Source organism: Bombyx mori, chromosome 17, assembly GCF_030269925.1.
Source record: "Bombyx mori chromosome 17, ASM3026992v2".
In the NCBI taxonomy this organism is placed as follows: Eukaryota; Metazoa; Arthropoda; class Insecta; order Lepidoptera; family Bombycidae; genus Bombyx; species Bombyx mori.
In genome coordinates this window covers 12,851,759-12,873,689 of record NC_085123.1, presented here as the reverse complement: position 1 = coordinate 12,873,689, position 21,931 = coordinate 12,851,759, and the positions used below count along the sequence as shown (strand labels likewise).

The 21,931-nt window shown below is 34.2% G+C and overlaps 2 protein-coding genes and 1 long non-coding RNA gene across 10 annotated transcripts in view; 1 reads left to right on the top strand and 2 right to left on the bottom strand.

The window, feature by feature from the left end:
* Positions 1 to 1,352: 1,352 nt before the first annotated feature.
* LOC732974 (hydroxysteroid dehydrogenase) lies at positions 1,353 to 15,543 on the bottom strand. Of its 4 annotated transcripts, none has more exons than XR_009975270.1 (13): positions 15,360 to 15,538; positions 15,125 to 15,288; positions 14,568 to 14,659; positions 14,095 to 14,216; positions 13,474 to 13,560; positions 13,067 to 13,185; positions 12,452 to 12,548; positions 11,420 to 11,514; positions 10,982 to 11,109; positions 9,897 to 10,005; positions 3,209 to 3,337; positions 1,964 to 2,408; positions 1,353 to 1,664 (listed from the first exon to the last, which is right to left on the bottom strand). XR_009975270.1 is itself a non-coding variant. In XM_012695749.4 (12 exons), exons 1-12 carry the CDS (start codon positions 15,380 to 15,382, stop codon positions 2,296 to 2,298), a joined length of 1,278 nt encoding a protein of 425 aa, XP_012551203.1. In that variant the 5' UTR covers positions 15,383 to 15,543; the 3' UTR covers positions 1,353 to 2,295.
* LOC134200467 (uncharacterized) lies at positions 4,731 to 8,261 on the top strand. Its single transcript, XR_009975419.1, has 3 exons — positions 4,731 to 5,622; positions 6,079 to 6,199; positions 6,291 to 8,261. It is a non-coding gene; the product is annotated as an uncharacterized LOC134200467 (long non-coding RNA).
* Positions 15,544 to 16,291: 748 nt separating the features above from the next.
* LOC101745926 (ankyrin repeat and fibronectin type-III domain-containing protein 1) overlaps positions 16,292 to 21,931 on the bottom strand; it is a 79,310-nt gene continuing 73,670 nt past the window's right edge. For all 5 annotated transcript variants that reach the window (XM_038016713.2, XM_062673420.1, XM_038016708.2 and 2 more), the window contains one exon: positions 16,292 to 21,404. In XM_038016713.2, coding sequence (XP_037872641.1) covers positions 21,069 to 21,404 — 336 coding nt within the window. In that variant the 3' untranslated portion in view covers positions 16,292 to 21,068. The remainder of the gene's footprint in view (positions 21,405 to 21,931) is intronic.

The following is a 21,931-nucleotide window of genomic DNA, read 5'->3' as shown; positions in this document are numbered from 1 at the left end:
AACTAAGATCCGACGAGACACCAAGGAAGCTGTTACTGTGGGTTAAAGTTAAGTCTTTCACGAGCTCTGTCGAATGCGGTGACCTGTGCTCTTGCTGGTGCTAACGTTAGAACTAGTAACGTCCGTCAACAGCGAGAGTGAATCGGGTGGATCCATCAGTGTGCTTAGTGCGAGTTTTTTAACGTTCTCGATAGCGTAAAAGTTAGCCCAATTTTGTATGCAGTTGGAACAGCACCCTTAGCGGCAAAGTAGGCAAACGATCCCATTCCATACAAATATGAGTAGAGGCAAGAGTTATTGGATCTGATGGATCCGTAAGGACGTGTCTAGGGCGACGACGGTAAAGTCTGCCGAGAATAAACGCGGCACGATCGCTGACTGTTTTAATATGCGGGCGGAATGTCATAGATGCATCCAGGGTAACTCCCAGGTACTTCACCTTCCTGACCCAGGAAATAGTTTGGTAAGAGGGTGATCGGGGGTGTGGGGCTGTATACAATGCGCTCTGCCTTCGAATGCAGCAAACTATTAAATTGAAAATATAGTAATATAGATAGCATGAGACACATGCTATTAAATTATTTTTCCGGTTTTCACGTACTTACCAATCATAGTATAGATCAGGTTATTTATTCATTTCAGGCAACTAGTGAGACAGACTCGCTCGCACTACGCACTCATTAGTCGCAACCTATCGTAAGGTAATGGTAGTATAATGTGTATAATCCGAAAGCTTACATTTAGTGCCATCGACAACTGTACCAAGTTATGTACCCTTCCTGGCTGAGCCTTTGCTCCTCTATCTGTCCTGGTGAAACTGGAAAGCAATCCTTCAAACATAATGTTTTTTTTTATGATTGAAAGATTACTGGAGGCCCGAAGGCCTTTCCAGTTTCACCAGGACAGGTGGGCGAGCAAAGGCTCAGCCAGGAGGGGTGGGATTTGCTAACAACTGCCCGAGCGCCTCCGGAGGAGACCTGACAACTCAAGAGCAATTGCTTCGCGAATGAATCTACTACCGGATCGGAATCGCGACCCGCTGAGAAGATCCGGCGAGAAACTCAACGGGCTGATGCATGGGTTAGGTTGCACGTCGACCTCTTTGTCGAGTTCGACGAGTACGGTTACCGGGGTCCCTAAGCCTGCTTCTATTAGAGCTGAAGGCGTCTAATGCAAAGGTTATTGGATCTAGATGGATCCGTAATGACGTGCAAACATAATGTACAAAGTTTCATCACAATCGGATGAGTGGTTTAGAAACGCACGGAAGGACGAAACATAAAAACACTCATTTTGTTTTTTTTTATAGATCAACATTACGCTGGGGAGTACTGGTTATTAAAAATAATTAATTAAATTAAAAAGAGAAATTTATTTATTTACAAATACAAAATTTGATACTAAAATGATTGTAGTACGTTATGTTTAAGCCTACCTTTCTTACATTATTAATTCTGTTTAGAAGCGTCCGATAAGGCACTGATATTTTGAACACACAAACTTAAAATTTAACAAAGGTAATTGAAACATAAAATAGAAAAAAAAAAAATTTAATGTATTCTATAACATTTGTTTTGGTATTTAAAAATAAATATTCATTTTTGAATTTATAACAATATAAGACTTGTTTTTATTATATTTTATAGTAACATTCGTTTCTGCACCTGAAGTGAATTTCATTATATAACAAAAGTTTTTTTATACCTATATTTTAAGCGATTTATGGACTACATAGAACAAATGTGTAAAAGCTACATTCCAAGGTTTTTTTATGCTTCGTCTTGCATCCAATTTGTCACAGGAGGCAGTGCCTCAAGTGTAGATAGCGAACATGATGTCAATTCTTATACCACATCCTAGACATTTGTTTCTTGGTTCATTAGCAAATACGTGTTTTGTATCAAATTTACTCATTGAAAAAGTCGTTAAGCTCTAACGTTTTGAACCCTATTTGGACTTTTACTTATTTCATTTTGCTTTATGCATTACAATTTTTCCATTTTAAATTCCTTTCAATTTAGATCTTTAACAGTACAGTTAAAGTAATAGTTACCTATTAGAAAAATGTTCATAATCTGTTCTTGGACTTACAAAACGATTACTTATTGAAGAGCTCAAAATACGCCAATAATATTAAATTAAACGTGTCATAAATATATCTTTTTAATCTTAACAAAATAAAATTCTTAGCTCTAAATCTATATTTATATATAATATATTTTTTAATTTCATTACATTTCTGATTAGCATCGCGCAGCTATCGATTATTGCACTGGCAACATTGCTTTACAAAAACTAAGCTTTCTTCTTCAACGACTGCATCATCTTTTCAAGCTTCATTGCCTTTTGTAGATCACCTTTGATTTTCAGTTTTCCCATCATGAAGGCTGTCGTCGGTTTTAGTTTTCCTAGAATAACATATTATAATAATTATACAGAATGAAAAACCAATAACATATCAAATCAATATTTTGATAAATCACCTGACGACCTGATATAAATACCTTTGATACTAACAATATCAGCGACGACGTTCAATCAATTAAATATAATGTCCGTTTTTTTTATAACAAAATTAATAGACTAAAATACTGCTAAGTTTAACCTTTCCATTGTGTGACAGATCAAATGAGGGTAAAACGCCTGTATGGTCCAATTATTGGACGCTAACACAGACACAAATAATATAGAATATATTACATATAATTATTACATTGTTATTTAACGTTACTGTAATATTTTTTTATTGTTAATTTCATTTAATAAAAATCCAACGTTCAGAGCTTTAGATTCAGAAAAGCATCACGCAACTGGTTGAAGTTTCGATGCTTTATCCCGGGACTTAAAGCGGGTATAAAAGCGCAATACTATATTCAAGTAGAGTGGTCATATTGCTGGAGATCACGTCACAATTTAAATGCCAACACCGGATTCGCGAATGATACTACTACCGGATCGGAATAGCGACCCGCTGAGAAGATACAGCAAGAAACTCAACGGGCTTAGACTGGCATTTACTGGTCGTAGTCTCTTAAGTTCCCTTGCCTATTTCTAACTATACTGAGACCTTAGAACTTATATCTCAAGGTGGGTGGCGCATTTACGTTGCAGATGTCTATGGGCTCCAGTAACCACTTTACACCAGGTGGGCTGTGAGATCGTCCACCCATCTAAGCAAAAAAAAAAAAAATTAGTACTTTGTACTGACCCGCGAACATGTCAGTGAAGTTCTTCCCGTCCATCGTCAGAGTCGCGTCCGGAGGGTTCTTGGGCTCGCCCTGCCCGCACGTACCCTCGCCGTTCTTGAGGTCGATATGCCACACTCCCTCTTCTTTACCTGTTAGAAGGTTTGAAATTGGAATTTCAAATTATGTGCATGCTAACTTAAGGAATATTGGTATTAATGAACTTGGTAGCTAGTATTGCCAATCCCTAGCGACAGTTTTTCTAGGGTGGCGACATTCACGTTGTGATGACTATGGACTTCAGTAACCACGTAATACCAGGTCATGGACTCGTTCATGCAAACGTATCAGTATGAAGAAAAAGTTCTTTTAATTTCATCATCTACTTCATCTGTATATTTTTTTATTTTATATTTTATAAGCCTTTTATTCCATACAAATAGTAGGTTGCATACATATTTTAAATATAAAGAAGAAAAGAGAAGAAGAAACAAAGTACTGATGTTATTACACGTGTTTCACTTAATTTGCTTTCCTTCTCTCTCCCTTCCGTTTCCTTACAAAAGTATAAATCTAGACAACGTTGTAAAAAATATATAGAAGTTAGTTTGCATGGACCCCTCCCCCAGTGAAGGTGAAGGCCTCCTCTAAAGAATAACAGCTGTTTCATTATTAAGTTCTGACGTTGTAAGTTACTATGTAAAGCTGATCTTTCTTCTCTTTAGTTTAGTGAAATATTTCTTGGGTTTGTGTTCCATTTTCTTATTATTGATCTGTATATTTTTAATTGTTTTTAAATTATTTAAAATATCGTATGAATATATCATTACGTGAAGCAAAAACTTTGTATCCCTTTTTACGAAAATTGCGCGGACGGAGGAGTGTGAAAATTTCCACACTTATAGAGAATATAGAGAAGAAGTGCACAATGCTAATATTTTTTTTAAATAATGCATAAAAGATACATTAAATCAATAAAGAAAACATTACACACACTACATACCAGGGGGGTGCAACTCCCATACAAAGGAAAAGAACATTCAACTAGCGCCATCTTTAGGAACCGGCGAGGTCATTTTTGAAACGTTTTGGCCTTAATGAACTAATAAACTCACTAGATGGCAGATACGAGTTCTGACTCAATAAAAAATGTTAGCGTACTTTGAAGCAGTGCTTCCACTTTTAGGGAATTCTCCCTTTTTTAGGGAAAAATAGCTGATATTTTGGATGATAAAGACAATTTAAAAAATACCAGGATTTAGGATATTTCGGGGTAAAAAGCAAAGCCTATACTAGTAACTGTTGTGAATTTTAAAATAAACGATAATTAAAGTAAAACAATGAACATTTTATTTTATGGAGAGAGAATGACATTAAGTCGAGTTGACAAGTAAAAGAATAAAACAGAGTTGTGTATAAAAACTATAAAGGTTTGATTCAACAGTAACCCTCTAGTAAAGTAAATCATAGATTAAGCCACTGCTTTTTCTTAGGGATTCCCCAGAATCCCAATAAGTATAATCCGCCAAATTTTTATTAACCTATTTTCGTTGATGTCACCAGAACTTACTTGTATTGTAATATACAGGTACTTCATGTACCATGAAAGATTATCATGGTAATTTCATTTACGAAAACCTTGTAATTGTCATTTCACTTTTGCTAGCAGTTCCTTCTTCAAAGACTGAGGTGGAAAGATTATTCAGTGTTCTCAAATTTAAAAACTGACAAAAGAAACAGGCTTTCTAATGAAACCCTGAACGGCTTGCTTCATAGAAAGTTCCCAACTTTGCCAGCAAACAATTGCTCAATTTTAGAACCGAACAGTGTTAGGTTGTGCAGCAAAAGAATATAAAAGCAATGCGTCGACTTCCTTGAAAATTCTAATTCTATAGATCTATGATCTTCTGGGGGCGTTTATATTATATATACCTACATTAAATAATATGCTGTGGTTTATTTTCTGTATTTTATTTACGCTTTCTATATAAAGGATTTATGAAAGTTGTCTAGGAAATTTTAGGGTAAATTCAAAAGAAACTAGGGTAAAATGTGTTAAAAAAAACGTAAGTGGAAACACTGCTTTGAAGTTTTCAAAATTCCAGGGCCGTAAAACAATCTCAAAAAAAAAAAAGTTTTCAAAATGTCGTAACGATTTAATTTTTTAAATCGTTTTTTTTTGTCTTGGTGTGAGTTATTTTACGTTGTAGTATTAATTTAGAGCAACTTTTAGCTTTATGAGAATATTAGACGATTAGACATTGAGAAACTCTGTTTTGAATTCTCTTTAGACATAACTTGGCTCCAATACTTTTTTCTTCGTTAGCGTTTCGTAAGCCTGTGTAACTATTTTCATTTCTTACAGAATGTTTATTATTAAAAATCAGCATGCCTCGAAGATCGAAAATGAAATGCTATTTCGGATGCCTTGATAACGGTGAGTTTACACTATTTTCCCGGTATATTATTTGCTAACAGAATTATTATTCATAATATAATTAAATGAATTAGCACCAACTAATGGTCCTTCCTATTTCTGCTGCCTAGCTATCATATATGTTAAGTTTTGATCAAAACAGTCGGTATTAAGTCTCGTACTATCACACACACACCTCAGATAATAAAATTGTCTCTAGTGGGTAGAAGTATTTATGTTTTGCAACTCAGCATATTATATGCTTATTGTCAAGTGGGCCCGAACTAGTTTTTTGGAATGATCAATCAGTCATGCTTTCCTGTTTAAATAAAATACAGCACAATTGATCTCACATCCAAAGTTAGATGATGGCATTCACGTTTTGTTTCCTGGTGTTTGATAACTAAGTTACACCAAGTGGCCTGTGACCACGTTCATCCTTCTACCCAATATAAAATAATGTTTTTATTTTTGTAGACAAAGGTTTGATAATGACAAAATTTTATGGAAAAATTATAAGGAGCACTAAAATGTCTGAAACATGAAAAGATTGATGCACTATATTTGAACCAGAACGTGTTATGTAATATATTAATTTGTAAGTAAGATTACATTAACACTAAATTTTTCATGGTCGTATTTTTTCAATATTTGTTACATACTTAAGATACTTTGTTTCTCTGTTTCAGAAGAGAAACTGATTCAGCAAGGAACGTGAACTCTCAAGGGATCTTAATTTTTTTTAAATATGTTTATAATTGATAAATTAATAATTGAAATTTTTTTTTTTTTTTTTTTTAATTGCTTAGATGAGTGGACGAGCTCACAGCCCACCTGATGTTAAGTGGTTACTGGAGCCCATAGACATCTACAACGTAAATGCGCCACCCACCTTGAGATATAAGTTCTAAGGTCTCAATTATAGTTACAACGGCTGCCCCACCCTTCAAACCGAAACGCATTACTGCTTCACGGCAGAAATAGGCAGGGTGGTGGTACCTACCCGTGCGGACTCACAAGAGGTCCTACCACCAGTAATTACGCAAATTATAATTTTGCGGGTTTCATTTTTATTACACGATGTTATTCCTTCACCGTGGAAATCAATCGTGAACATTTGTTGAGTACGTATTTCATTAGAAAAATTGGTACCCGCCTGCGGGATTCGAACACCGGTGCATCGCTCAACACGAATGCACCGGACGTCTTATCCGTTAGGCCACGACGACTTTTTGAAATAGTTCATAAGAACTAAATTGATGCCAATTTTGTTTTAAAATAGGTTGTTCAGTTCTTATAGTTATAGTATTACGTTTGAATAGTTGTAATTAGTAAGTTAGTAATATATGAAAATACTGATATAATTTTTTGTAAATAACCTTTTGTAAATTCTACGAGAAGATGATTTTAATTAATGATCAAAAGTCAACGGTCTTTAAAAGCATTATTTGCAATTATTTAGATTAACTGTGGAATATATTTGCTAAGTTGTGTTTTCTGTATGAGCAGATATAAATGAAAATGCCCAAACATGATTATGTTTCTTACATTTTCATTATGTGAAATCAATATGCTTGTGACTGAGTATATTAATAATTTATTAAAACTTAAGTGATAGACAGCAACCCCTATGGCACTGCTGAAGTTTATAAGCACTGGTGACCACTTATCATGGGCCGGGTTGCGTGTTCGTCTGCTGTTGAGTGCAATAAAAATTTTCGAAACCCTTTCTATTATTTAGATGTAATATTAATGTACATTTAATTTGGATTAAAAGATAAATTTACATTTTATGTTTGCATGTGTATGTTTATATTTCATTTGCATGTAACGAACACCAGTTTCTTTTGTAACAAAATGTAAACTAATGGTTTGTAATGAATGTAATTAACTTTAAGATGATTTTCTTTCAATCTGCTGTTTGTTTCATCTAGTATTACCAAAGCTAAAGCATCAGAAACGTCAGAATAGAAATAATTTAGATAGGGAATAAAAGTATAACTAATGTAATCATGTCTAAGATTACTATAAGCGTCATTAAGTACAAACTATCAATATTTAAGAGTACTTTAAATCATCATTACATTTTTTTAAATTTTTTTGTTTTTTTTTTGTTTTTCAAATCATGTAATAAAACGTTTGTGCAGAACAAAATGTCACATGTTATGAACATGATTGTGGGTTAATCGTTTCTTAAATTTCTAAATGTTTATAAGAATGCTAAGAATAATTTAGTATTCACTTTAGTGTGTGTATTATCTCTACAATGCTAGTATAAATGACAATTATTGTATGACGAAGCATAGGTAGTGTTTATAGATGTAATATTTTCATACAAGGTCATGATCTGTCACGATCAACTTTAAGCAAGAACTGCTATAGTTAAGAAACAAATTTATTAAATTTAATTCAAATTGTCTACTATGTTTGTAATGGAAAGCTGACATGTTTATATTTCGCACAAATGACTTAAGTGACATTGAATGATTTGATTATCTAGACTTAATTAACTTTTAGATAACTTTCGATTTAATGTGTACGCTAGTAGGATTATTCTAGAGGAGTTATTGTTATTCGAAATTTTATACAATTGTACGTTCATACAATCTTTTAACAGAAAATTGTTTGTAATATAGGGAAATTAAATAGCTTACAGAGAATTACAGCTTTTTATTTTAAAAAACTGTTTTCTCTCTGTATGAAAAGATCTTATCGATTAGAATGCTGAACACAATCAAACATTCCTTAATATCTCATAAGTACTACCGGGAATTTCAGCGATTCTAAACGATAAGATTTTTTCATAAAGAGAGTTATTAAAAATATTAAAAATACTAAAAAAGCCACCTGGTGGGGGGTAGGGAGACTAATAATCGACCGTAGCGACGCCTGCTGGACCGGGCTTTAACTAAAGCAAAAGTAAAAATGAGAGTTGCGCATCTATCTCGAATATATTAAGTGTATAATCTATGCTACATACCATGTATTTGACGCACACACGCATGCATACTATTTATTGTCAAACTTTTGTTCTTTACGTTTGTTGTCAAATTGAGAATAGATTAAATATTGTTTGCCTTTGTTAATATTTTTTATAGTGTAGTCTTGGCGAAATTTGTGATTATAGAAGTATAAAATACAATCATAATAGTGTACAAACATACAATTACAATTAATTATAGTCGAATTTCGACTACTACGGGACCTCTAGTTATAAGAAGAGCTATGTCAAGTTCCCTAAAAAATACCTGTCTTTTATTTACTAGTAATAGTAACGACGCAATAAGCAGATTCCACCACATTCATATAAAAAATTGTCGCACTATGACTATATTATACTTTTCTCATTTTTCATTTTGATAATGAGCTACTTGCGATGCCATTGATATTAGAATCGAGTTTTTTTTTTAAATGTTCGATTATTTTAATCATGCTTATTATACAAATTCTATTTTATGAAGAATGATATGGATTAGATATGAGATGATTGACGTTTTAATGAATTGGGATGAAATAAAATAATATAAGATGAGATCGAACGTAATAGTCGCAGTAAAATGATTAGATTTGACTAAGTAGGCTGTTTGGAAGTCCCACTCCGACTCGACTTTATTTCATTTTCCCACGCATGTGACCTCTCACAAATGCTGGACGGACAATAAATCATTGTTATAAATCTATATATATATAAATGAATTGCTGTTCGTTAGTCTCGCTAAAACTCGAGAGCGGCTGGACCGATTTGGCTAATTTTGGTCTTGAATTACTTGCGGAAGTCCAGAGAAGGTTTAAAAGGTAGATAAATATGAAAATGGTCGGAATTAAATAAAAATAACAATTTTGTTTTTCCTTTGATGTGTCCCCCGTCGGACGGATTCTTTTTGTTTGTTTTAAGTTTATTTGATACAAAAGTTTAGGTCTTTTATTTATAGATTGAGGCACTACGAAGTCTGCTGGATCAGCTAGGAAATAATTTAAAATTTAAGCATTCAGCTTCGTTCCCCGAGGTCCCACAGAACATAGTGAACAGATAATATTATTGTAACGATAAGTTTGTCCTCGGTATTATTCTATTTTTATTTGAGTTAAGTAAAGTTTTCCTTCGACGCGTACTGAACTTTAAAGGCCCCACAGTCCTGGCCAATCACTCAACACTCTCATTAGTTCGAAAAAAACCAAAAAAAGCATATTTTTACTGTAAAACTTACACGTGTAAAACCCTGTGCTCTTTATATTTAGGAGAAAAAACGGTTTGCTGTCATGTCACTTTGACATTTAATTGCGTAATCGTTCACCTTTGACGTTGAACTGGAATACGGCTTGAGTCTTCTTCACTAAGTCGGCGCTCAGGTTTTTACCGATCAATGAAAACAGCGCTGGGATTTCGCCTGCGGTGTCGGATTCCTGAACGAGAATATAATGAAACATACGGATAAAAATCAATATTTGTTTTGAATTTTGAATTGTTCGAGATGATACCAACATCTCGTTTTTATCATCGCACCGCCCGCCACAGGAGTAGAGTTCATCCATACTACCTGGAGCCACTGCATCCATCCTCAGTGCGCTTCCAGAGGACTTTTTTGCCACGTACCATCTGGCTATGGAATGAGCTTCCCTCCACGGTGTTTCCCGAGCGCTATGACACGTCCTTCTTCAAACGAGGCATGTGGAGATTATTAAGAAGTAGGCAGCGGCTCGACTCTGCCCCTGGCATTGCTGAAGTCCATGGGCGACGGTAACCACTCACCATCAGGAGAGCCGTATGCTTGTCTGCCTACAAAGGCAATAAAAATATAATAATTAAGTATATTTTTTCGCATTGACATATGAATAATGATATATATAATTACGAGTATAATTAAGAAAATTGTAGCTCGAAGTCTCTGACTGCGAAAAATGTTACTTCCCGAGAAAATATATTTATTTAATCAAAATTTTAAATTTCGCTTTAAAACGGATTTGATTGTAACTCGTATCTAACTAGAGAATCAGTGGTCATAGACAATTCACGTTGTATTTCTATTATTTAAATTTGGATCGCACCTTTATGGTCGGCTCAACGGATTCCCCGGAAACATCCAAAAAGAAGTCCGGTAACAAATTCTGTACGTTACCTGTGGACAAACGCCTTTGTTTTAAACAGAACAAAATCCAATTTTGAATTTTAACGCACGGCCACCTATGACCACTCATTCTTCACAATATATTTCAAATTAACTATAGATCGAATCTTGTCCATTGTGTTTTGAAAGCACTAAGTGGATAGAAATTACCAAAAGCTTTTTTTTATTAAGCTTCTAGTGATAACATAATTTTTTAAAAATGGTAACACTTGCGAAAGTTTTATATGGCAGCACGTGTTCAGTTTCCGACAAACCTTCTCTTTATAGTTAACGGCTGATGTGTGGTACCCCCTCCTGGAAGCGGAGGAGACGGTCGCCCGATGTTGACTCATCGCTGACGGATCATCGAGGAAACCGTCCAGTAATAGCTTATCAGCATTCTCTGTTGACATTTTATTTTGAACCAACAACTGTACTTACCTGTTCTTCTAGCTAAATAATGCTGCTGAGTAGTTATGGCACCACATGATTAATAGACAGCAGCTTGGTGATGACGGTCTGATGTTACCACTTACCACTACAGCTCTATAGTGTTATTTATTTTAGTTTAGTATCTGGTAACATTTTCTCTTACATTGCCTGATTTTTTTGTTTATAAATAACTCATTTTGGTGCGAACTACCTGCACTATAATAAAAAATATGAACTGATAATTTTGTTGTGTTCTACTTCGGTGATGACACAGTACTTACTCGGATCACAGGCATAGGGTAATAAGTCTTTGATGCCGGCTTCCTTCACGACGTCTTCGTCGATAGCAAAGTTGCCGGTATACGTTTTTGGGTCTCTAAAAGAGTAAATTTATTTTTTGCATAACAACACTAAGCACTATACTCTATTCTAATTACGAGGTTCCTTTGAACACTTCTTAGAACGTAATTTTTCATGTTTCGCATAATCTTCTATCTCTATATATAAAAACGAATTGCTGTTCGTTAGTCTCGCTAAAACTGGAGAACGGCTGGACCGATTTGGCTAATTTTGGTCTTTGGAATTATTTGTGGAAGTCCAGAAAAGGTTTAAAAAGTAGAAAATGCTCGGAATTAAATAAAAATAACAATTTTGTTTTTCCTTTGATGCGTCACCCGTCCGACGGATTCTTTTGTTTGTTCTAAGTTAATTTTATACAAAAGTTTAGGTCTTTTATTTATCGATTGAGGCACTAAAAAGTCTGCCGGGTCAGCTAGTTTGAAATAATGATCATGTTTTGTTCATGGTCGTTAATCATCATATAAAAAATAAACAATAAATCTAAATCATTAAACAATTAATTCACACACACAATAACATAATAATAAAATTTGTCAAATAGGACTTCGTAATTGGAATAGAGCATAAACATGTTTATTTAAGTTAATACTTGTGAAATGTCTTAGTATAAAAGTTCTTGGAGCATGTTATATTTTTTTTTAAATTCTTTATTAGAGCCATACACCTATTAGGTTAAGTCGGCTTGTTATAATTTAACAAACAAATTATGATGCGGATTCAAGAATCTGCTTCGAGCTCTCAAGATGAGTGCGGTCATTGACCCTCCCGGTTTGTAAACTATACATTGCGTGTCATGAAATATCAAATTACTAAAACAATATAAGTATTAACATAGCTGCTTCTAAATTATGCCTAAAGGTCTCACCACTGTGCCATAGGAGTTAAAGCTTGTGCTTTTGTTCTGAGATTACTTAATTTTCTTTAGGTTTTTAACATGGAGCGTGGTTACGTACTTGCAGAGCATGAGGTACGCCGCGTCGGAAACGATCTCAGGCTTGCGACTTGTTGACGTGTCCCCGGTCAACATTTCAATGGCCGCTGTTGCTATAGCTACAAAAAAAATACCACAAAATTCAACATTCACAACAAAATAAAAATCTATCATAGTATTCTTTTTTAATTATGATGAATTTATTGTAGTCAATGTGGAAAATTATGAGTTAACAAGGGGAACGTTTTCAACGGGATAATTATGTTATAATACAATACAAACTTTCAATTACGACCATCTTTGGAATGAGATTCCCTTTAACGGTTTTTCCCGAGCACTATGATGTGACCTCCTTCGGACGAGATTCAGGGAGTATTCTTAGGGGTAGGCAGAGGCTTCGTTGTGCCCCTCGCTGACGTTTATGAGCGACGGTAACCATTCATCATCATGTGGGTCGTATTCTTGGCTCTGTACACGGATAATAAAAGAGCCTCTTATGATTTCAGGAGTCCATAGACAACATTACGTGCTGCCGCACATCTTGAGATGTCTTAGTTGTGTTGTTATACCTGCACTATCAACATTAATTTCCAAATAAATTTATTTACAATTAATTATTTACGACAAAGTTATGTACCTGTTTTTGGCCACAGAGCGTTGACACCGATATTGAATGGTTTGAATTCTTCACTCATGCCAAGCACACACATAGACATACCGTATTTGGCCATTGTGTATGCTACATGAATTGAGAACCTACAAATTGATGTTTTCGATAAATGTAATTGTTATTAACAATGTTTCACTTTAACTATATGCAAATTGTAATTGTGAGAATTACAATGCACTATTTATATTTGGTCTATACAAATTTTACTCATACCTACAATGAAAATTCACAATGCGGAATGCCTGGACCTTTACTGTCTTTGATAGCATTACAAATAGTCTTCTACGAACATATTGCAATTTAACAATTTATAACATTTGAAGTCTTCACGTAAAACGCATATATCATATACCAATATCAATAATTTTACCTACCAGTACGGGTTCATGTTAAGAGGTGGTGACAGATTCAAAATGTGGGCGTGATTGCTATTTTTCAAAACTGGTAGACATATCTTCGACCTGAGAATATAAAATTGAATAGTAAGTTTTTTTTTTTTTTTTATTGCTTATATGGGTGGACGAGCTCACCACCAGTGGTTACTGGAGCCCATAGACATCTACAACGTAAATGCGCCATGCGCCTTGAGATATAAGTTCTAAAGGTCTCAAGTATAATTACTACGGCTGCCCTACCCTTCAAACCGAAACTTACTACTTCACGGCAGAAATAGGCAGGGCGGTGGTACCTTCCCGCGTGGACTCACAAGAGGTCCTACCACCAGTAATTACGCAAATTATAATTTGGCGGGGTTGATTTTTATTACACGATGTTATTCTTTCACCGTGGAAGTCAGTTGTGAACATTTGTTGAGCACCTATTTCATTAGAAAAATTTGTACCCGCCTGGGATTTGAAAATCGGTGCATCGCTTCAACATGAATGCACCGGACGTCTTATCCTTTAGGCCACGACGACCTTAAAGTTCTCAGTGGAATCAAAATTATTCATAAGTGGGTACCATAATAGAATATAATATAAACAGAAAAAACTTACGCTAAAAAGGTTCCTCTGGTATTAATGTTATGCATGAGATCATATCTTTTCATATCAGTCTGGGCTGTTCCCGTTAGTGAAATGGCTGATGCATTGTTCACTAGAATATCAATGCCATTGAACTGAAAACATTATTTTGAAGTTGACGATCAAGCATGTATTTAATAACAAATGTGATTAATGTCCTGTCACATTGTTGTAAATTAAAATAAATTCCAATATTTTTAGAAAACAACTAATTTATAATTATTATGGCATTTTGTGTTTTCATTTTTTCAGACAGTAGCCTGCTGAATAAATATACTTTTACTTATTGCATACAAAAATGTATATATATTTTTTTATTATCATACAAATTGCATACAATTTGCATTTATTTTTATAGCTTATTAATATTCATTATTAGTATTACAAAATTAAATATGATAACATATTTTTTTTAGTGGAAATAGTTCTTCATCAATTATTATTACCTTTTTCACGGCTTCATCAACAGCCTTCTGCACTTGTTTCTCATCTCTAACATCAACAATGCATGGCAATGCCTTTCCACCAAGAGCCTCAACTGAAAAAAAAAACTCAGATTTTAAGGTTTCATTTAGTTTGATTCCCTGACTAAAAAGAGGATTGAAATCAATACTGCCTTATGTATCTTATATATTATTGCAAATATTTAATACATAGGGCTTTTTTATTTGAGTTTAAATAAGTATTGCTATGAAATGACTCAATTTATATATTAAGTAGTAAAATTCTTTTAGCATTCAAGATACTACAGTTGTTTATATGTTTTATGTTTTTTATTCAATATAGTGTTGTAATAATATTTCACGTCAAGAAACCATTATATTGTCAAGGTTAGTTTCTGTATTTAAACACCAAAGGTCGAAGTATGCGCTCCAAGGGTTCAAAGTCCAAGTTCGACAAAAAATATAACTATCGTTAATTTAATAATTTTATAACACAAACTAGTCTTCAATTTTATAAACGTAAAAATTTAGATATGTTTTAAGTACATTAGTTAACATACTTTCTTCAGCAGCGGTATAAATAGTGCCAGGTAGTTTGGGATGAGGTTCGGCAGTTTTCGCGGCAATTACAACATTTGCGCCGTCTTTCGCAGCTTTCAGAGCTATAGCCTTGCCAATTCCACGAGAAGCACCAGTAATAAACAGCGTTCGGCCCGCAAGTTTTCTAAAAATTCATCATAAAGTTGTAAAAGTGGCACAGGTAAATTATAAAGTTTTCAACATTGCTAAACTTACCCAGTATTAGCTACAAGACTCATTTTTACTTAGTTTCAAAAAAGAACGTCTTACAGAAACAAATTGTTTAATTTAATTTAGTAAACTAAATAAAAATAATCCTGTTTCCATTAAATATTTTTAAAACTGTTGAGATTTGGTTTGTGGATTGTCAACGTCACTGATTTATGTTACTTGTCAAATTAGAGTAGCGGTTCTATTTTTCCAACTGAAAAGGCAAAAGTATCATACCATACATCCGAATCTTTATATGTATTTATTATGAAAATGGTTAAGTTAGAATAGGTAGGAAAAAAATAAAATAAAAAAATGATAATATAATGTGAAATTAAATAAGATTTTACTGAGACTTTTTCAATGGATTTTTTGGAAGATCCCGAGAAGCTACGTCCAGCGACTTTGTTTCATGTTTTACTTTTGGGCGCTTTCACAGACAGTTCATAAACCACTGTTATTACACCCTTAAAACCCGAAGAAACACTAAATAGACAAAATAAAACACAATTCACATAGCCTCGCTTCTCGCTTTCTTGCCAAATCAGTCAAATTAGAGCTGTAAACGAAACTAAATTTCTAAGCGACTACGACACAAATGAATGATTCCGAATATAGGGTATTGTAATACGTATTTTACGTAGAATAAAACTGATACCACACACCAACGACATGCGAAAACTAAGGATACGACAACACAACGACTTCATCAATATTTATAGTATATTTTATATTGATCTACCGATGCCCCTTCTCCCTAGACACCTTTACTTGGTAAACATACAACACTATCTAAAATTGCGAAATATTTTATATTTTTACTGTGAAGAAGAACATAATCAGCAGCATTTTGGATCTGTTCTTATTCCTACTAACTCATACGAGTCTAATTTAGCAAGTACATTATTTGCCCGTCATAAGGTAAATAAAAACAGCAGTGATTTGAAATACATTTATTGTGTGCATCACTTCATTACTCCACTCATTCTACGCTAATGTACAACACCAGATTGGGTGAATAGAAACACATTATGTACTATCAAAATAAAAACTATATTATAATTTCATCATAAGACTTTTCAATTAGGCTTAAAGTAATAAAAAAATTAACGCATCATTTCATTGCATAATTTATGGCTCGAATCATTGGTAATATACTAAGATTTTAACACATCATATCTTACACGTTTTTTTTACACACTAACTACAACATTTACAATTTCATTACAATAAATGTAAAATACACAAAATTATGTATAATATAAAATACCTTTATAAGTACTTGAGTATTCATATTTAATTACCTAATAAAATATTTCGTATTGAAAAAATATGTTTTTTTTTTACTTACAATACATATTTTAAAACAATAAAATTAACAAAATACTTTTCGGGAGATCAAAGATCTATTGGTAAGTGTTCTTAGCTTCGTAATTAATAATAATATTCATTTTATTTATTTGGAGTTCTCATAGGTCTTTAACTAAGTTACAAGGAGACATTCAAAGTGTCTTAGATAAAATAACATAAAAACGAACAAAACTTTTAAAAATAATAATTTTGAAAAGTCTTCTCAGAGTCCCAATAGCTCATTATGAATATATCATGAATAACACCGTTAGTGTTTTATTGTAAAGCATTTAAAACTTGTATACACAATACAAATTATTTGAAGATTTACTGAAATAAATTATAACAAATAGGTATGTACGATGTGTGTATTAAAAAAATACGGATTAAAATTTTAACGCTAAAATGAAAAATAATGAGGGTAGTAGTTAAAATATTTTCAATTGTGTCTATGATTCGCGAAGACATTACTATTGATTATTATTGCAAACATTATCATAGTTCATTTTTATTGCCTATTTATTAATGGCAGTTAAACCAAATCGAATGTATAACAAAAAAAAAAAAAAATTTTTGTTCGCTCGCCTTTTTTTTTATTTCTTATTTGGATGGATGAGCTCACAGCCCACCTGGTGTTAAGTGGTTACTGGAGCCCATAGACATCCGCAACGTAAATGCGCCACCCACCTTGAGAAGTTCTAAGGTCTCAAGTTTAGTTACAACGGCTGCCTCACCCTTCAAACCGAAACGCATTACTGCTTCACGGCAGAAATAGGCAGGGTGGTGGTACCTACCCGCGCGGACTCACAAGAGGTCCTACCACCAGTAGTAAAACCTCTTCGCCTCGCCTCTTTTAAAGCGAGTGAAATAAAAATAATTGAATCGCAGATATCATAGTGCCCAATACCGGAGCGATAGGTATAATAGCCGGCAAACTTCTTGAGCATTTGTTGACGTAGTGGGGGTAAGTTTGCGCATGGTACACTCACGTGCAAAAACCTTATTTACTCTGCGTCATAATGCAATTAAATTATTAAAATCAACATATGTATTTATTTATATATTTATTAGAACATCAACAAAAAATATAGGTTAATAATTATAATAATTTCATCTTGGGGTAAAATAGATATTCCTTCTATTAAGTCAAAACTAGAGCTGTTGCCAGGTCTTCGTTCAGTTGAAGCGAAGCTGGTATTTGTAATTTTTTTTTCGTTATCATAATCTTGACCATTATCATCATCACTGTTTTCATCACCCGAGTCGCCATCATCGTGATAAGTCGACATAGGGCTCATCGGTGTAGTTTACGACTCGGTCGGTTCGATCTTCTTTTTTGTCTATAATTAATTATTTTTTGAAGATATTCGATTCGTAGTAATCGAATGTTACTTTTTTCAATTACCAGCTTCCGATTATTTTCTGTTTTTTTTTCCATCTGAAGCCTAGCTCTTTCATAATTCGTCGTAAACTTCATTCCGAGCCATTAAAATGTATATCTTCTTTAAAATTTTCGAAGCCTTTCTACGGTACGGAGTTTCGCTGCTTGTTATGTAGTTATTATGATTACATCTTTTTATTACAGATTGAACGAAACTATCCATTCCGGTAACTTTCTTCTTCCCTGATCTTTTCTTACCCGGAGTCCCAAGCACGATGAGCAAGCCAGAGCCTTTAGCTTCGTTAATAATGCACCTAACAGTACTCACTGATGTTTTTGTTGCTTCCGAAGTCTGTTTTACTTTTTCCATAATATCATTCTTCCCCTGTTTTATAATGAAGCAATATACGTCGTACACAATTTTTCTACCCTTTCTTTTGAATACTACACCAGTTTGTCGCGGCATAGTGTATTTTTTATAAAAAATCAACAAACACTCAACAAATAGCAATGGCAACAAAGTCAACAAGCAATTATAACAAAATATAACTTAACGATTAGTAACGATAGACTTTTCACTGTACGCAAGCGTACTTTTGGGAGCAAGCGGAACGAAGGCGCGGTGCGGGACGCAAGGTTCGACTGATCTACCAATAACGCGCTCGATACGATTTCCCCTGCCGTCGCGCCTCACCCTCACCACCAAAGTGATCTAAAATTCGGTTCTGCGCAGTCAAGGTCATTTGCTCACGATGTTTGCCGGTTACTATACAAGTTGTTGAAGGTCACACTATTTCATATTTTAGGTAACGTTTCATAAAATGTTGAATACAAGAATAAATTGTTAGAATATCCCGTTTGTAAAATGACGCGTGACTCGGCCTGTACTACAATTTGAGATCCGGTGGAATTTGATTTTCAGTACGTCGTTTCGTTCATTCCGAGAGCTCTTAAAGTGGGTACAGTAAACATGTACTGTATGCTTAGTGCGAGTTTTTTAACGTTTTCGATAGCGTAAAAGTTAGCACATAGTTGTATGGAATGGGAGCGTTTGCCTGCGTTTGCCGCTAAGGGCACTATTCCAACTGCCTACAAAATTGAGTTAACTTTTACGCTATCGTGAACGTTTTAAAACTCGGACTAAGCACACTGGACTCACTTATATATTACATGATCATTATTTTACTTGATCGTTAAAGTAAGAGCAAGACCATATGCCATAGATGGGAAAGCGAATCGACTAAGACTTATATTTACACAATAGTGCTGGACGATCGAAATGAGTTTGTTCAGACCTTTACGGGTAATTTATTTTCTATAAGCTTTTAAGTGTTAAGAACCTTCATTGTTAGTTATCACCACACAACTTGTGCCATAGAAGTCATCGTGGGCTAAAAGATAAGACGCGAGATGCATTCGTATCGAGCGATTCGACTGTGTCATTTTTAAAATCCCGCAAACAGCTACAGATTGTTCTAACATTAGACACATACAGACGTGAGACGCGTATTTAACTCACATTGTCCCTACAGAGCGAAATTTAACTAAGTACATAGAAATAAAATTGTTTTTTTTATTTAATACTCGGCATGTTGACTTCCCCTTTTCAATTTATACAAAAAATATAATTCGAAAAATCCTAACACAAATTTAATTAATTTTATCGTTTTAGCGATAACTGATACACTAACGATACGATGATGAATTCCCACTTAAGTTATGGTTTACTTAATACAATTTTTGTTTGGTAAAAAAATTATTATATTTACTTCAAGGTGACAATTTTGACTTATCTGAAGCAAGTTATGGCCGTTTGAAATTTTCTGAACTTTCAAATGCGATTATCTCATAACACAGTTTTTAGATTTAGTTAACTCTCGCTCCATGGGGACGAATTATTCACGATTGATTTTCACGATGAAGGGGTATAATAAAAATACCGTGTAATAAAAATCGAATCAGAAAAAAATTATGCGTAATTACTACACGACTGACACAAATGTCAAGACGGGGAGGCGGGAAAAAGTTGCTTTCGAAAAAAAAAAGTAGGCAAATGGTTTTGTTTGTAAAAATAAACGTCTCTACTGCCCCGTTCGAATTTCAAGAAATCGCGTACGAGTATGTACTTGAAATACGTTGAAAATATTAGCGTTACCTCGTAACCCTGTTGTCCCAGCGATATGATTCCAATCAGTTCAAAAACAAATCAGGCACCGACAAGTTGAACAAGTTCAAAAACAAATATCAAAACTTACGGACATCGTTAACTGAATTCAGTACTAAGTTTTATTAAATACCTAAATTAGTGCCTAGATTCTAGAGATAAGATAGATAGATCTAGAATATAAGACGAAAATTGATATCTATCTAGACACGAAAGCAGTCTCGCAAGCAAAAATCTAGGAACAGTCTAGAACACTTGCTTTGAATGTTTGGTTATTAGACGCAAACAAATTCTATTATGAAGAATACATACTATTTTTCATACTATTTTATCTAAGATACTCGTTTTAGTTGTGATAGCTGTCACTTACGTTTACTATAAGAGAGAAAGAGAAAGCTATAGATATCGCTTTTTATTCAGCGTTGATTAATTATTGGGAGTATTTCCTATTACTGATTTTGAAAATAGTACCAATGAATCAGCAACTTAAATAATGATATATTTGTGAGTGATAGTCGTGTGAAAATTCAATAGAAATACTATGCAAAATATCGTTATTACGATGAAAGCACCATAAATGTTTTATTATTTTCTATCGTAAACGTTATTCACAACTTTACTTAACTATCTATTTAAAGCATTAACACGAAACAATTGATTGGCACCAAAATTAAAGTTCACTAAAATTCACAACATAAAATAATTTTGTTTTGAGCGAATGATCCTATCATTGTATTTATTAGGTACTTACAGTTTTACGTGTGCTAAAAACATAAAAAAAAAAAAAGTTAAAATATTGTATCTGTGGTTCGTTCGATATTTAAATGTAAGCCGGCTGTTTAGCCGAATGCTGCAATGCCGCCAAAACGTCATGCTTGAGTCTAACGTACAGCCGTCCTTTCCTCCACGGATTTTGAAGTTGCAACGGGCGGAAATCATCTCGCAAACATCTCTCCCGCGCTCCTATGACGGCCACCAGACAGAAGTCTTTCAATTTTTCCGGTCCGTAAACCGGTCCAGTTTTTCCTTTTGACACGGCGGCCATATTGAGTTGTTTGACGACCAGGTCGATGACCTCGCGGGCTGAGGTGCGGGGCGTCACGTGTAACTTCAGCGACGTCCCGGCCGCTAGACCAGTTTCGTAGGCCGCATACACCTGTAAAGTGAACACGGAGCCTTTGTTTTTTAAATTAAGAACTAACCGAAATAAGTGAGTTTTTTTTTATTAATTTTTTATTGCTTATTTGGGTAGACAAGCTCACAGCCCACCAGGTGTTAAGTGGTTACTGGAGCCCATAGACATCTACGAAGTAAATGCGCCACCTACCTTGAAATATAAGTTGTAAGATCTCAGTATAGTTACAACGGCTACCCCACCCTTCAAACCGAAACGCATTACTGCTTCACGGCAGAAATCGGCAGGATGGTGGTACCCACTCGTGTGGACTCACACGAGGTCCACCAGTAAAGTATAATTATCCTTAGCGAAGAATTGTTTGAAATAATTCTATCATTTATTATACTTTTCACTATCGTACCACCTGTCACAGGAGTATAGTTCATTATAACAAATTGGAATAGCTGCGTTCATCGCGATTGTTTTGAAGAGGATTTCTCGTTGTTGTTTCTTGAGACCTATTTTGGTATTTGCTGCTGCAGCGACTTTACTGTTAACCTTTTTTT